Source organism: Rana temporaria, chromosome 4 (assembly GCF_905171775.1).
Source record: "Rana temporaria chromosome 4, aRanTem1.1, whole genome shotgun sequence".
Classification (NCBI taxonomy): Eukaryota; Metazoa; Chordata; class Amphibia; order Anura; family Ranidae; genus Rana; species Rana temporaria.
The window spans coordinates 229,633,617-229,646,789 of NC_053492.1; the positions used below are offsets into that span (position 1 = coordinate 229,633,617).

At 40.2% G+C, this 13,173-nt stretch overlaps 1 protein-coding gene across 1 annotated transcript in view; it reads left to right on the top strand.

The window, feature by feature from the left end:
• The window catches only part of CD109 (CD109 molecule), a 187,295-nt gene extending 174,420 nt beyond the window's left edge, over positions 1–12,875 (top strand). Inside the window, exons 32-34 of the mRNA XM_040349961.1 lie at positions 5,190–5,349; positions 7,443–7,545; positions 12,072–12,875. Coding sequence (XP_040205895.1) covers positions 5,190–5,349; positions 7,443–7,545; positions 12,072–12,241 — 433 coding nt within the window. The 3' untranslated portion in view covers positions 12,242–12,875. The remainder of the gene's footprint in view (positions 1–5,189; positions 5,350–7,442; positions 7,546–12,071) is intronic.
• The last annotated feature ends 298 nt before the right edge of the window (positions 12,876–13,173 follow it).

A 13,173-nucleotide genomic window follows, 5' to 3' on the forward strand; every position in this document is an offset into this window, starting at 1 on the left:
GGGGCACGGGAGGAGGACCAGCCTGCTCTTTACGATTAAATCCAGAGGAGGAGGTTATCGCACAGAGTTTAGCGCTGGAGCAGGTGGAGGGACTCCCAGGCTATGACTCCACTGTTGGGGACTGGTAAGTTTTTTTTCTCATATTTGCTGTGTATCATGGGAGGGGGTAGAAGGGAACATATGATAAGTGTGTTGCTCCAGCAACATATTTTTTTTGTGTCATCCACAGATGTTGATGATGAGGCTGGGCCATCGTCGGCTGTAGGGCGACCCACGCCATCCCCAGAACATCATGGGGTCCAGTCAGGCCCCCTGCAGATACTGGGCATGTTGGTGGAGGAGGATATCGCCCATAGTCCATCTAGGGAGGAGAAAGTGGTGGAGGAGTCCATTATCCTCAACCTGGATGAATCTGTGTACCTCCAGGAGGATCCCACCATCCCTGACCTCCCCACCAACCCCCGACCATAACATCATCCCCCTTCAGGGCAAGCCCCTCCAGTGTCCCCCCCTCCAGTGTCCCTCCCTCCAGTGTGGCCCACTCCCCTTCTTCTCCCTCAGTTCGTGCCCCAGCCTCTCCTCCAAGGAAGGCTCTATGTAAAACGAGGGGTGTACCCTCCAGCCTCCGTGAAGGTCTGCAGGAGGAGCAGGCCTGGCAGACCCGCCATATAGGGGACATGGTGGGAGACTTGAGGCGGGTGGCGGACAGCCTGGCATCCTCCTCCTCCTCTCTGCAGCAGGCCCTCACCCTGCATGCTGACCGGGGGATACGAGATACTGAGAGCTTGGAGGAAGTCAGTGCCAACTGTGGAGCCATGGTCACCTGCATGGTCGAGCAGCAGGGCGCCATCGCTTTGCTAACAGCGGAGGTGAGCAGGTTGGCAGGTGCGGTGGAGGCCAACACTGCTGCTGTGCGGGAGGAGGAGAGATTAACCCGGCGGCAGCAGAGGACCAATACCACCCGGCAGCTGCGGATGTTGGCCCAAACCAACAGCGTGCTCACCCGCCTGGCCAACGCCATGGAGGGCATGCAGGCACCACCTGCCAGGAGTGAGGAAGTAGGGGTTGATGCTCCTCCCCCCCTCCATCCCCACCCCATGCTCCATCCCCACCACAGGCTCCATCCTCAGCCCAGGCTCCATCCCCACCACAGGCTCAACCACGCAGACTGAGGAGCCAGAGTCGGGGCACCCTTGGCACAAAAAAATATATATTTTCCTTTTATTTTTTGTATTTTTTACCTATCCCTTGCTGCTCATATAATGAGCTTTTTCTATTTATTTTGATTATGCTTATATTTTTTTTTTTGGGGGATATTTTTTTTTTGCTCAGATTATGGGCTTTTCTATATTTAGTTTATGCTCAAAGTTTTTTGTTTTTGTTTTTGTTTGTAGTCCCTACACACGGTGAGGAGTGCTGTAGTTGCTCTCCAGCTGACCTGTGGCCATATGTTGCTAACTTGCCCCTGCTTTTATAAAGTGCAAATTTGCCCCGGCCAAACAGCTTGCGCGCTTTGGGAGCAAAATGCTCCTCACACGCGCAAGTTTATGAATCAGTAGCAGTTCCTCATTTGCATATTTGCTGAGGGAAAACCATGAGAGCGCAAGTTGCTCCCTGAGCAAAATTGCCCCTTAATTGCGCCGGGGCAGAGAAACTGCCTCCGTGCAAAAATGGCACATTTCAGGCTTAGCTTGCTTTCTGGGTCACCCGCAAATTTGCCTGGGAGCAAATCCGTACTTGCGCGGCACAAAATCACACTTGCTCCCGCGCAAGTCATACCTGAATCTGGGCCATTGTGTTGTTGAAACTTTCACGTTAATACACTATGTTGCAATCTCAGATCTCTGTGTGTCTTTCCTCCCTTCTGGATATCCAATACTGTGCCCTGCCTACAAGCTTGCAGCCAATTAATTAATTACATTTCAAAGCAGACTTGCTGTTGCTTTAGGCTATTATATACTGTAGTAGCTTTTGCTGTAGGAGATATCAATGGGTTCCAGCAGCAGTATGTGACACTTCTCTGCTGTAGAATATAGATAGAGTCAGTTGAATTACATCTTCACTATTTAGGAGAAGTCTTTTATTATTTCATTGAATTAGGCTTCCTCTGATTGCTTGAGTTAGAGAGGTGGGTGATATTCAATTAAGCCAATCAGATGAAGCCTTGCAATTTGTTTGGTTTTTCCAGACTGGTCCAAATGATTTATTTAAGTGCCAGGAAAACTGGAATTCTTTTGTACTTTTCATTCTCGACCATTTTGTTTTGATGTTATATTATTTCCTCTTTTCTTATGTAATTTGTTCTTCTATAAATATTTTTCAACATTGTTTTGCCTTTTCTTGTATTAAATAATATTTTAAATCATTGTGCTTAATACACTACAGTACAGTGTACTTTTATTAAACTTAAATAATTTACCTCACTTCAGTTCTCGGCAGTTTTCAGAGAAAAATCATTTGGTTTGACACCTATTTTGATGAGAACATTTATTCTCAGAGAAAGAAGAGATGTTTTTTTTCTCTGAGAATGGCAGAGATCTGAGCAGAAGGGGCAGGGCTGCCTGTTATCTTGCGACATATTGTGAAATTACAGTGCAGCCTTGCTTAAAAATTTAAACCAAAGTTAAAAAGACCATGTTAAAAAGTTAAATAAATCATTTAAAAACATTAAAAAGTAAAACAAAAGTTAAAAAGAACATGAAAATAATAAGCACTCAGAACTAGAGCTTTTTGTAGCGCAAAGATTTTTATTTATTTTTTATGTTCAATTCGGCAAGTTTTTTAAATGTGTATTTTGGCGGTTTTATTGTGCATTTTGGCATTTTTTTCCACATTTTGTTTCTTTTTTAACATACATTTTGTGCAATTAATAAAAATGCAGACAGTGCTTGCTCCACCTTAAACTAGTATATAGCACCACTTCTATTATGATATATACTATGGAAATATTACTGTACCAATCTATATATTAATCCATAGTGACATAGTTTTGATAACATCACACATCACATCACTCCTGGCCTAGAGAGTGGAACGCATGCCAGGTATCTGGCAGCGGCCATTAATCTCAATATATAGAGGCCAATTTTAATAGTGACATTTTTTAATTTTTTACCTAGGTTTTATATGACCATTTTCCAATAGTTTTCTTATCTTTCTCTCCATTCATTGCATGTCTGTACCATTGGGAGCCACCAGAGGACACCGCAGTTAGATAGGTCTCCCATAAACAGACCTACAAGCACAGCAGACTTTCCTTACTATAAGGTAGGGGAGTGAATTCTATCTGGTAAGCGTGGAGTGTTTACAGTCTCCCACGTGGTAGATGCACAGTTATTTTCCTGGGAACGGAGCACAACAGCACTTTATTGTACAGAAAAGAGACTTTGTTTTGCACAAAAATCACTTTATGCACTATACTTGTCCCTTTAAAATATTGATTGATTTTTTGCACAAAATATATTTTGGTTTATGTTTTTGCTATTGTCACTATGGATTAATATAGTATATAGAGTGGTACAATAATATTTATATAGTATATATCATAATAGAATTGGTACCATATACTAGATTAAGGTGGAGCAAGCGCTGTCTGTATTTGTATTCATTTACATTGGCTTACCTGAGGGGATAGCATAGATAGCAGAGGCACACATACATCATTAATAATTTAGATTGTATACCTTGGGGTGGGTGTTTTGCCACTTTGCCAAAAGTGCCCTCCAATGTCCTGTGGGATAGTGTGCTGGGAGTTCTGAATACTGTGACTAATACAACTTGACTTGCAGAGTTTCTGAAAGGTCCACTTTAAAATTGTACAGTGAACATTCCCAGATTTGGCCTGCTGTTTCCAGCAATGAGAGAAAACTCTGAGTAGGAGAGACATTGAAGCGGACCTAAAGAAAGCCTGCCACATTGCAATTCTAGACTGGAAATTAAAAAGCGCTGTTAGACCCACTTAAAATGTGGGTCTAAAGATCCGGTGAGTTATAGCCCGTGAGGGGGCTGTGATGTGGAGACATGGAGGAGCAGGGGTTCACTAAGCACTTTATACCTGCATAAAGGCTCTGAATTGGAGAGACGTTGAATGGGATCTAAAGGGAGCCAGCCACATCGCTATCCTATATGGGACATATGTTGTTGGCGCAAATGGAAAAACAAAATTATTCTATATTAGTTGGTTTGCTGCAATCAAAAAGATGTGCCAGTCACTCTGTAGTGGCTCGTCCAAAACAAAATTGATATAGTGTATGGATTGCGTTACCCTGGTGGTTGACCTGCATCCACCTAATCCTGTGCAACGGTTACAGTTATTAACCCCTGTGCATAACACCTATAAATAACAAACAATTCTTCAAACATATATGTGTATCTAAATGTGTGCACATTTAGATGCACATTCATGTTTGAAGGATTGTTTGTTATTTATAGGTGTTATGCACAGGGGTTAATAACTGTAACCGTTGCACAGGATTAGGTGGATGCAGGTCAACCACCAGGGTAGCGCAATCCTTACACTATATCAACGTCGCTATCCTAGATTGAAAATTAAAAAAGTGCTGATGGACACACTTAAAATCTGGGTCTATTGGAGAGACATTGAAGGAGAACTGACCACATCGCTATCCTGGATTGGAAAGAAAAAAAAAAGAAAAAAGAGAAAAGTGCTGTTAGACCTACTTAAAACCTGGCTCTAAGGATCTGGTGAGTTATAGCCCGAAAGGGGGCCGAATGGTGGAGACACGGAGGAGCACAGGTTCTCTAAGCACTTTATACTTGTATGAAGGGTGTGGAGCATGCTTTATAGGATATTTAAGCATACTGATGATTTAATTTTGGACAATAATGGACTTTTAGAACATTGCACTTTTATATGGTGGCACTGTGTAGATATTTTACCTTTGTAGTTAATTTATTTTGATATTTGTGTGATGCATAATTACTGACACCTAGTGCTCATCCACCTTTTGTTTATTTGATAAAACATCATTGTGCATATTGCACATGATAGTGGGAAGAGCAGCAGGGGTGGTGTTTGAAAAATTGTGAGGTTAGCCTGTGCTGTAGCGTTTTATTGGATCAGCTTAATACATGTTGCTTACATTTTAACTTAATAGTACAATATGATGCTCATTTCTTCCCACAAACCTGAATGACCTAATTTGTTTATTTTTAATCCACTATAATAGCTACCTTGAAACAGAGACCTCAGCTCAAACTGGAATGGCTGTTATGCAAGTGGATTTGCTTAGTGGCTTCAAACTAGCTTCAGAAGGTGTATCACTGAGATATCCCATTAAGAAAATAGAAGAAACTATGGATGGCAAAGTCAATATTTATTTTGATAATGTAAGTGGAATGACTATTCCTATATAGGTACATCATGTGATTTGATATTTAAACAGTTGTATAACACACAAGTTTTTTGAAAAACACATTCTATACCAAAAAAATATGAATACAATTGTTTCTGGCCTAACACTACTTTATCTACCGTGTTGGCTAGCTTGTTCCTATTCTTCTGGTTGTACTGCACCATTGTGTACTGTATGAACTATATCTGCCACCATATAGACACAAAACTAAAGGAGATACCAGATACAGTATATTGCAAAGCCAGTTATTATTTTTTTCTGACGGACTTGAATCATGTACTATACCAAGCTGTGATATATATCCATATACAGTATGTATGGAGAAACTAGTACCCGTGTTGTACATTATTGGCAATCCTTTTGAAAATGAGTTTGTATGTACAGTACATGTTTCATCTTTAAGTATCTGCATGAATCTGTGGTTGGTTAAAGCAATACTGCTATGTACACTATTATGCCTTTTACACACGGTCGGACTTTTGACCATGCAAACGTCCGCCGCGAGTCCGTCGGAAGTCCGATGGAAAGAAAAAGAACAGGTTCTCTATCTAAGGTCCGTTAACTTCCAAAAAAAAAGTCAGATGGAGGCTACACACGGCCGGACTTTCCTAGAAAAAAAGTCAGTCAGGCATTATACAACCTGGCATGAAAACGGAAAGCTAAAAGTGTTGTCATTTTTGGTGTTTATGTCTGGATATTTTTTCCAATATCAGCTATTACCATTGACAGTCATTTATTATTTGTGCTGAATTTGGGATAATATTCCTCAAGGATATGAGCCATCCATACACAGTCCGCACAGTTTGGCTGCAATAACTTTTATGATTCTACTGCGTATAAAATATCCATGGATACATATCTGGCTTCATCAACAACAGTTTTTGGGTATTGTTCTTAATCAATCAATGTATGGTATTTTTTTAGTGTAATTTATTTATTAGCTATAGCCATAGTTGATGAATTTTCACCAACTTCAGTAACAAGATTCCCTAAGGCCTCGTACACACGATAGGTTAACCAGAGGACAACGGTCTGAAGGACCGTTGTCATAGGTTAACCTATGAAGCTGACTGATGGTCCGTCGTGCCTACACACCATGAGTGAAAAAAACGATCGTGTCAGAACGCGGTGACGTAAAACACAATGACGTGCTGAAAAAAACGAAGTTCAATGCTTCCAAGCATGCGTCGACTTGATTCTGAGCATGCATGGATTTTTAACCGATGGACGTGCCTACTAACGATCATTTTTTTCCCATCGGTTAGGAATCCATAGGTTAATTTTAAAGCAAGTTGGCTTTTTTTTAACCTAAGGTTAAATAACCTATGGGGCCTACACACGATCGGTTTGGACTGATGAAAACGGTCCATCAGACCGTTGTCCTCTGGTTAACCTATCGTGTGTACGAGGCCTAAGGGGTTCTTTTTGACTGTTATACCTATAGGCCAAAAAAGTTATATAACTATTACGTTTTTTGTATCCACATCTAAGATTTACCAAAACCTTGCACTCTTTTTAATATGACAGGTAATAGGTATTTTCTCTTTTATATAAAAAAAGAAAAAACATTTATTTTATCTTTTTCTTCAAATATCATACTCCTTTTTTCCTTTACTCCCCATTTTTATATACTGTACATATATGTGAAACTGGAATTCGATTTGAAGTAGGAGATGAGAATTAAAATACAGTATAGCTAGTGGTCAAAGTTTTGGTGGATATGCACCATTTTGTCTCCATTGTATATGTATATATATATATATATATATATATATATATATATATATATATATATATATATATATATATATACACACAGTATATATATATATATTTACATATATTACATTCACTTACTATGTGCTTTGTCCAAGTCAGTGACTCAAAAAATATTGAAGCCAGGGATTGACAGGCAAAATATTGGAATGAAAGTCTACATATTTCTCTCAATATAGGTTTCCTTGTTGATATTAATGTACTGTATATTTAAAATGTTTCATGTAAAGTGTGATAATTTAACTGTGTTAGTATTTACATCATTAACTACATTATGTCTTTGTATCTTAGATTAATAAAACAGAAGTGTGCGTGGGTATACCCGCTACCCGTAATTCAAAGGTTGGCTACACTCAGGATGCTTTTGTTTCTGTTATTGATTACTATGAGCCAGGTAAAAACAGCAGTACATATTTGTATGTGTCTGTGTTTATTTGTGAGTATATACAAAATATATGCATTACTAAAATAATGTAATATTTATTCAGTTGTGTCCTTGTCATTGCGACCCATATTACTAGTATCATCTCCTTAGATGTAAAGAAAAAAGCTAAATTCATACATATTTATTAGCAAAATGATGTGAGTAGAAATTAGTTAACTGATTTGCCAGATTTAAGCTCAAGGGCAGTTTTAACTTATTCTCTGCCAACTGATATTCACAAGCAATACCTGCTAGACTCTGTCTACCTTTTGTTTTCTACTTTTCTTTAAGCAAAATAACATCTCATGAGATAGTCTGGTTTGACAGGTATATTAGCTTGTAACCCTGCAACAATAAAGTCACAAGAATATGGCCTCACTATGTAAACCACTTGCCACCCGCTCACCATCAAATGATAGAGGAACGGTGCGGCTCTCATTCTGGGTGGACATCATATGATGGTGCACTAGAACGGCTGCTCTTGCGCGGTCAGGGGTGTGTGCATCGCGGTGATCGTGGTCGTGCCGTGTTTCTAGGACACGGCGCGACCCCGATCTCTGTAAATAACCACAGATGTGGCTCTTTAACCATGTGAGCGGCTTAGTCCAATCACAGCCGGTCACATGTAAAAATGGAAGTGCTGTAAAACGTCTCTACTCGCCTCACACTGACAAGAGTGTGTGGCAAGGAAAGATGATCAGAGGCATCTCCTCACAGGGGAGAACAGGGAAGGTAATCAGGGCACTGATCATCAATGCCGTTAATACAGAAAAGCTGCAACAGTACCACCAATAAATGCCAAAGAGTGCCACCAATCAGTGCCCATGAGTGCAACCAATCAGTGCCCATGAGTTCCTATCAGTGACACAAATCAATGCCCATTACTGGTTCCAGTCAGTGCTGCCTTAAGTGCCCATCGGTGCTGCCCATCAATTCCCATCAGTGCTGCCCATCAATTCCCATCAGTGCCGCCCATCAGTGCCTATCAGTGCTACCTACCCATGCTGCCTATCAGTACCCACCAGTGCCGCCTATCAGTGCCCACCAATGCCACCTATCAGTGCCGCCTCTCAGTGCTCATCAGTGCGGCATAATAGTGTTACCTATCAGTGCCCATAAGTGTTGCCTCATCAGTGCCCATCAGTGCAGCCTATCAGTGCCCATCAGTGCCGCCTCTTTAGCGCACATCAGTGATGTAGAAAAATTACTTATTTACAAAGTTTACTGAAGAAACTAAGAAAAACTTTTCTTTATTTTTTAATTTCCGGTCTTTTTTCAAAGTGCGACAGCACTGAAAGCTGAAAAATGGCCTGGGCAAGAAGGGGGTGTGAAAGTGCCCTGTATTGAGGTGATTAATACCAGTCCTTTAGTATGTGGCTAGTGAGTTATGAAGGCCTACAGTCTCTCACCCCTGTATTCACAGGGGTGAGAGACTGTAGAAAGTTATAAGACTGTAGACTATAGAAAGTTATAAGGGGCCATATTCTCAAAGAATCTCCGCCTGCTTCGCTTAGGGCACTTACACTCCGCTGTCCCAACTTACTGGAGCAGGTGTTGTATTCCCCAACCACTTGCTCCATAAGTTGGGACAGCGGAGTGTAAGTGTCCCGGCGTAGCCTGGCGGATCTCCAAGGGGGCGGCTTCTATTCAAATGAAGCGCGCCCCCGATGCAAAAGAACTGGGCATGCGCCGGGCTGCAAAAAGCCCAGTGCGCATGCTCCAGTTCTCGGCGGAAAACGTCAATGACGCCGACGTGTGCGTCATTGACGTAAAGTCGTATTCAAGAACGACTTACGTAAACGACGTATCCGACGAATAAACACGACGGGGACCCGACGCCATCCGTAACATGGCCTACGCGAGACTTGCGGAAACTTACCCCTCATATAGCAGGGGTAAGTTTCCGCTTACGCAAACGACGTTAGCGACGGTTACGCGACGCGAACTCGTTCGGGAATCAGCGTAGAAGGATCATTTGCATATGCAAATGACTCCTTCACGTAAATGCCATCTAGCGGCGGCCGGCGTCATTGCATTTAAGATCCGCCAGTGTAAGATGGCGGATCTTAAGTGTATCTATGCAAAAATGATTCTGAGAATCAGGAGCATAGATACACTGGCCTAAAAAGGAAGTTACGATGGAGTATCTGACTTACTCCATCGTAACTTCTCTGAGAATATGGCCCAAGGTCATTAAGGAAATTCACCTAACTGCCCTTTGTGGGAAAATATTTGTTTTCACAAATCTACAAACTCTTCACTTTTCCCTGTTACCTTTCCCTTCACTTTTCCCTGTCACTTTTCCCTGTTACAAAAACATGCATGCAATTATCTTAAGTCTTTGGAAGTCAAAACTTCTCAGGCAATAAAATATGATATCTTACTGTTACAAGTTGTTTTGCATTTCCTAGTTAATTTTATCTTCATTTTCTCTTCATTGATTGTGAAAATGACACTGTTTTAAGGGCCTCATTCATTGTATTATGACAAACAAATTTACATTAGTATTATTATTATACAGGATATTATTATACAGCACCAAATTCTGAGTTCCATTTTTAGTAAATCTCTCCCACTGTGACCATGGACACATGGTACTATTTACAGTGAAAGGCAGTGTGGCAGCTGAAGGTATTAACCACTTGCTGACCGCCTAATAGCACATTTACTGCCACAGGCCGGCCACTCTGCGCAGAATCGCATATGTATTTGTGATTTTGCACTGCCGTGTTTTTGGAGTGAGTGCGCACCACCGGCGGCTTGCTCCTACTGTGATTTTACACAGCAGGAGCTGATCAGTGGGTCCCATGGACCCGATGTCTACCGACACTCGCTAATCACAGGTACCTTTGTAAACAAGGCAGATTGCCGTTCTGTCAGCACAGAAGGGGTGGAACCTGTGTTTCTGTAAAGAAGAAACACTGATCTATGCCTTCCACTAGTAAAATCACCTCCCCCACTACACTAAAATTTAGGCACACAATTAACCCTTCGATCACCCCTGATGTTAACCCCTACCAGTGTCATTAGTACATTAGTGTCATTAGTACGGTAACAATGCATATTTTTTAGCACTAATCACTGTAATAATCTCACTGGTCCCAAACAAAGTGTCAAAAGTGTAAGTTAGGTGTCTGATTTGTCCGCCACAATATTGCAGTCCCACTACAAGGCACTAATCACCGCCATTACTAGTAAAAAAAAAAAAAAAATAAAAAATATCCCATAGTTTGTAGACACTATAACGTTTGCGTTTACCAAAAAACATGTAGCAGAATACATATTGGCCTAATTTATTTTATTTTTTTATTGGATGTGTTTTAGATCAGAAAGTAAAAAGTATTGTTTTTTTTTCAAAACTGTCAGGTGCTCTTCGTTTATAACGCAAACAAATAAATAAAAAAATACTACTAAAAGAAAGCTCTATTTGTGGGAAAAAAAGGACATACATTTTATTTAGGTACAGTGTCGTAGTGACGCAGTGCCATATCGCAAAAAATGGTCTGGTCAGAAAGGGGGGTAAACCTTCCAGGGTGAATTGGTTAAAAGCCCAGCTCCAAGATACTAGCAACTCCTTCTACTACGTCTTCTTGCCACTCCTTTCTAAATACTGGTATGAAAAAAAAAACGTCAATTTGTCAATTTTAAATACCTGAAGCCATGTTCACATGACAATCCTTATATTATCTTCTGTTAACTTTGTGTGATTCTTCTTCAGGTGTCCACGTCGCTGCTTGTGTGATGTAGACACCTTCTATTAGTGGAGGCGACTCTCCCAGAAGGTTAGGGCTCAGCTACAACCTGGAGCATCAGAAAGAAGTGCCGTAGCCTAAAATATGTAATACATATTATTTCGGTCACTGTAGACTTAAACTGGAGTTTAGCAATTTTATTTTTTCTATAGCTTTAGTGACCTAACTTATCTGTAATCATAATAAGTGTATCTAATGACATGCAGGTAGCTGGGTCCTGTAGAAATCTTCTTAGTCGGGTGACCAGTCCGCTTCCTGGTGATGAACTTCTGATCTTGTGAAAGGTAATAGCTTTGGGTCTAGGGGCTAAACTGTATTAGAGGCCTACAGGGACAACCCCCCCCCCCACATTGAGAAAGATTCTTTATTATTTACACTGACTATATTATAACATGATCTCTGAATGGTGGAGGGGATCCTGTTATTAATCCAAATCTCAGAAGTTTTCTCAATGGAGGAAGAGAGGTTTCCCTGATAGTTTATCTCTAATGTATTTCAGCCCAAAGACCCAAAACTACTATGGAGCCCCACAAAATTGCAGAAACTTCAAAAGTAACAATGGCTACGGGAAAGAAGAACACTCCCCACCCCCCTGCACACTGTCGTGGGGGGGGGGGGTTACTATGTTACACCCTAAATATGTAACATGGTGCTAAATGTGGAGTTAGCCTTTAATGAAACATTGAAGAAAAATGTGCTACTGTTTGTATATTTTAATGTTTTTGTCCTTTTTTTTCTCTCTAGGGAGAAGAACAGTAAAGAGCTACAATTCAGAGGTGATGCAAAATCTATCCCCATGTACATTCTGCAAAGATGACTGCAAATCATGTAAAAATAATAGTCACAGTTTCCACCTATCAACAGCCACATTTCTTTCAACACTGATTCTGATGTTATATTTTTTACTCCTCTAAAGAAATCTGAAGGACATTATGTTTTGCAATCTACAGGTGTTGACTTTATATCAAGTCTTGGAATTTTTCACCTTGTATTACAGGGTAGTTCTGTGTGAATCAATTGACAAAGCCGATTAACTGTCAAAATCTGCAAATTATTGAATTAATCTGAATGATATGCACACAGCTTAGTCCAATCTGTGGAAAAATCGTACAATTATACAATCATGAGGTTTGGTGTGAATTACATGTGTCTCTGCAGACTAAACAGGTCAGCATGTAAATTATACAGGTGAATAAAAAAATTTCCCAACACAATGTTTACCTCTTAGAAGCCAAATTAAAAGTACTGGTGAGGTAAACTATACCAACTAAACAAAGATTTCACTCTCAAGTCCTTTCTTAAGCTTAAACAGTTTTACATTTTATATATTGAATAAATTATTATTGGATTTATGTTATTACAAACTATATAATGCAGCAGGCGCAGCTAAGAGTCATCCAAGAGCCACATATGGTACTATGTGCCACTAACTCAGGATAAAAAAAAAAAAACTGAGGGCAAAAAAATACAACCTTTTTACAATATTCTCAAGAGCATGATGTGTTTTTTTTTTCCTTTACTTGCATAAAAAAAAATTGTAAAAAAAAAGAAATACAGTAAAAAAACATAAAATAAATTTAAAGGGCCAGTCCATCCAAACGTGAAAGTCTAATTCTTTCAGCCAATCCAGAAACAAGCTCTTCCACCATACCTTCCCACTGCTCACAATAAATCACAATACAAATCTGACAAGGAAGGTGGGACTCGAACAGTAATTGTTCCTGCAGGTATACATGTATAGGAACTCAACATCAAAGATCAGATCTCACTCCTTAAATTTACAAAATTAGATTTTGAGATGAGATTTAGGTCTTCAGCATCTACCAAAAAACTAAAATACCAGTTT